Source organism: Penaeus japonicus, unplaced genomic scaffold (assembly GCF_977035675.1).
Source record: "Penaeus japonicus unplaced genomic scaffold, GWHDUDI00000001_assembly GWHDUDI00000017, whole genome shotgun sequence".
NCBI classification, from domain to species: Eukaryota; Metazoa; Arthropoda; class Malacostraca; order Decapoda; family Penaeidae; genus Penaeus; species Penaeus japonicus.
Window position 1 is genome coordinate 30687172 of NW_028234419.1, and position 2500 is coordinate 30689671.

Genomic DNA, 2500 nt, shown 5'->3' on the forward strand with positions numbered 1-2500 from the left:
TTTTGTGAGGCGTGCTGGCGGCAGGTGTTCACGCCGGAAATCCGACACAGGTGTTGGGTGGCAGCCTCTGCCTTAAGCCACGGCTCAGGAGAGGGCGAGTGTGGACTCTCCAATGTATCGATTTTGCAGGCTCGTCGAACAAAGGCAATGAGAGCAGATAGTCATTCCTGTGACATTATCCTGGGATCTGCTGCCACGGAGTTGAAAATACATTGAGACAATTTGAACTGTGAGGTTTGGAGAGTGAGGAGAGCCTGTGAGAGTACTCGAGCGTTCACTAGACCCTTGACCATGCATTGGCTACAGCTCGACGCCAGAGAGCCACCACTTCCAGCACACACCACTGCTTCCCTGCCGACTACCGCTGGTGTTGATATAATGCTCGCGCCGTTCGGGAATCTAAAGCAAGCTAACTTTGCTAACACCAATAATTTTACTCAAGACCACTTTCAGGATGTGCGAATTATAACCATCACTGCAAGGGGAATCCTGTATCAGTTCGCACGCACGTAAGAGAGCGTTCTACAGCTGTGAGATAATCTGTACTGTGCATCGCTATCAAGATATGCTGCATATAATACCTATATAAATTATCGGCTAAGCACATGCATTACAGGTATCACCTTTTAATTTTTCTACTGACTGTTTTTTAACTACTTTGTATCAATACCACCGGCTAAAGTAAATCAATTGCTTGTCCGATTGTGTCAAATCATTGTATGCTATTACACAAGTCATTTCCTATTGATTAATAGGCATTATTTAGACTAGATATCAGTCGACCAGGAGATTGCTAAATCAGCTGATGGTCATCAAACATAGTGAGTAATTTATCGGTTAACTGATGATTCAGACGATTCCATGAGAGTGGACACTAAAGGTCGGTCAAATCTGCGCTAAGCAACTGCAAATTGACATGCAGCATATCACTGTCTCTTCTGTAACTAGGGCATAACAATTACAGATAATCTACTGTGTTAGCAGACAGTTTAAACTAAGACGACCTGCGTCTAAAGCTACACCTGACCACGAAATAAGTTCGATTAGTCACGCAACTAAAAGTTATGACTACTGTGAGCTAACAAGTAAATTCGAAGCACGTTTTAGGGTTAAGTGTACGCTAAATGTACGGGCAAACCTTCCATACAAGACAGGAGGTCTTTTAGTACTGTGTTCAAACATGTTGCAGCTCGTGCACGGTCTTACACTACTCAGAGGAACCTAATGGGATTTACGTTTACCTGGGAAGATCTCTCCATATAAGAATGCTGCTGAGAGTAAGGGAACACTCGGTGAGGGGAAGCAAGTTTGATGTTAATATACAAGTCAAGACACATTACAACAAATGTACAGTTACGGTAAGGAATATCGGCTGCGCCTACATTGCACTGAAGCTTTTTTTTTTTTTTTTTTTTTTTTTTTAAATCAAATCATAGGAAGACAGACGAGAACAGAGGCAACAGCTTTAGTTGAAGCGCGACTCTTGTCAGAGCTGCATGGCCTTACAAGGAAGCCAGGAAGAACCAAAAGAATGACTCACCTGCGTGACCTTGTCCCTGGAAGAGAGCTGGAGCGCCGATGGGATCTGGGGCAACTGCCGCTTCTTGGGTGACCCCGTGGGCGTCGCGGTGGCACTACGAGATGGCATCCTTCCGGACCCTCCGTAACCCGGCCTGCAATGGGAGGACGTCATGTTTTGGACGATTCGCTTGCGTCTGTCTTGCGAAAGCGGCGTGGTCTTAAGCGTACGTGACTGAATGGTCGGATGGAAAGATCGTAGCGGAGGGTAAGAAGCGGAGAGTGAGAGCGCTACGATCGGAGGTCTAGATTTGGGCTGGCATACGCTTAAGACCACGCCGCGGCGGACCGATGAGGGCACGGTGACTCACTAAGTAACGGTACACAGGCAGTAACTTTATTCTACTGTGATCATAAAAATAGGGAGTCGAGGTAGGCAGTGAGGAAGTGCAGACGTGTGAGGGGAGCGGGTGAATTACCTGGCCTCGGGAGGGGAGAGGGAGCGACTAGCAGGCTGCTCGGGGGCGCGTCGAGGGGACTTGCTGCGGGATCGAGACACGTGAAGGGAAGGCGAGTCTGTGGGCGCCGCGGACTGGCTACGGGCGCGGGGGGAGTGAGTGGGAAGACCCAGGTCCTTGGAGCGATATCTGATGTCTTCGCGGCCCACGATGGTTGCGATGCGTCGCCGGCCGGGAGGGGAGGTGATGTCTCGTCGTGAGCGGTGGTCCAAGCCGGAGCTGATGACCATCTGTCGGTCCTCGGGCGGCGGGCTGTAACCACGGTCTACGTTACTACACTACACTACCTTACCTACACCCACCTAAGGTAAAGCGGGAGCCTAACTTACCTACACCAAATCACAGGATAGGAGATGGGCCAACACTACATACAACCACACAGGGATGGGGGAGGGGCACGCTACAGCTAGATGTGGTTGCAATACTCACATCGGGAAGTCAAGGTGTTGCTTTGACCTGCCTAT

General features: G+C 49.2%; 1 protein-coding gene across 6 annotated transcripts in view; it reads right to left on the reverse strand.

Annotated features, from left to right (window-relative positions):
• Rim (Rab3 interacting molecule) overlaps window positions 1-2500 on the reverse strand; it is a 187256-nt gene that overhangs the window by 32076 nt on the left and 152680 nt on the right. For 5 of the 6 annotated variants that reach the window (XM_043006074.2, XM_043006073.2, XM_043006071.2 and 2 more), the window contains exons 12-14: window positions 1998-2288; window positions 1541-1673; window positions 1242-1271 (exon numbers count right to left, since the gene is read on the reverse strand). In XM_043006074.2, coding sequence (XP_042862008.1) covers window positions 1242-1271; window positions 1541-1673; window positions 1998-2288 — 454 coding nt within the window. The remainder of the gene's footprint in view (window positions 1-1241; window positions 1272-1540; window positions 1674-1997; window positions 2289-2500) is intronic. The other variant, XM_086546316.1, reaches the window with a different exon arrangement.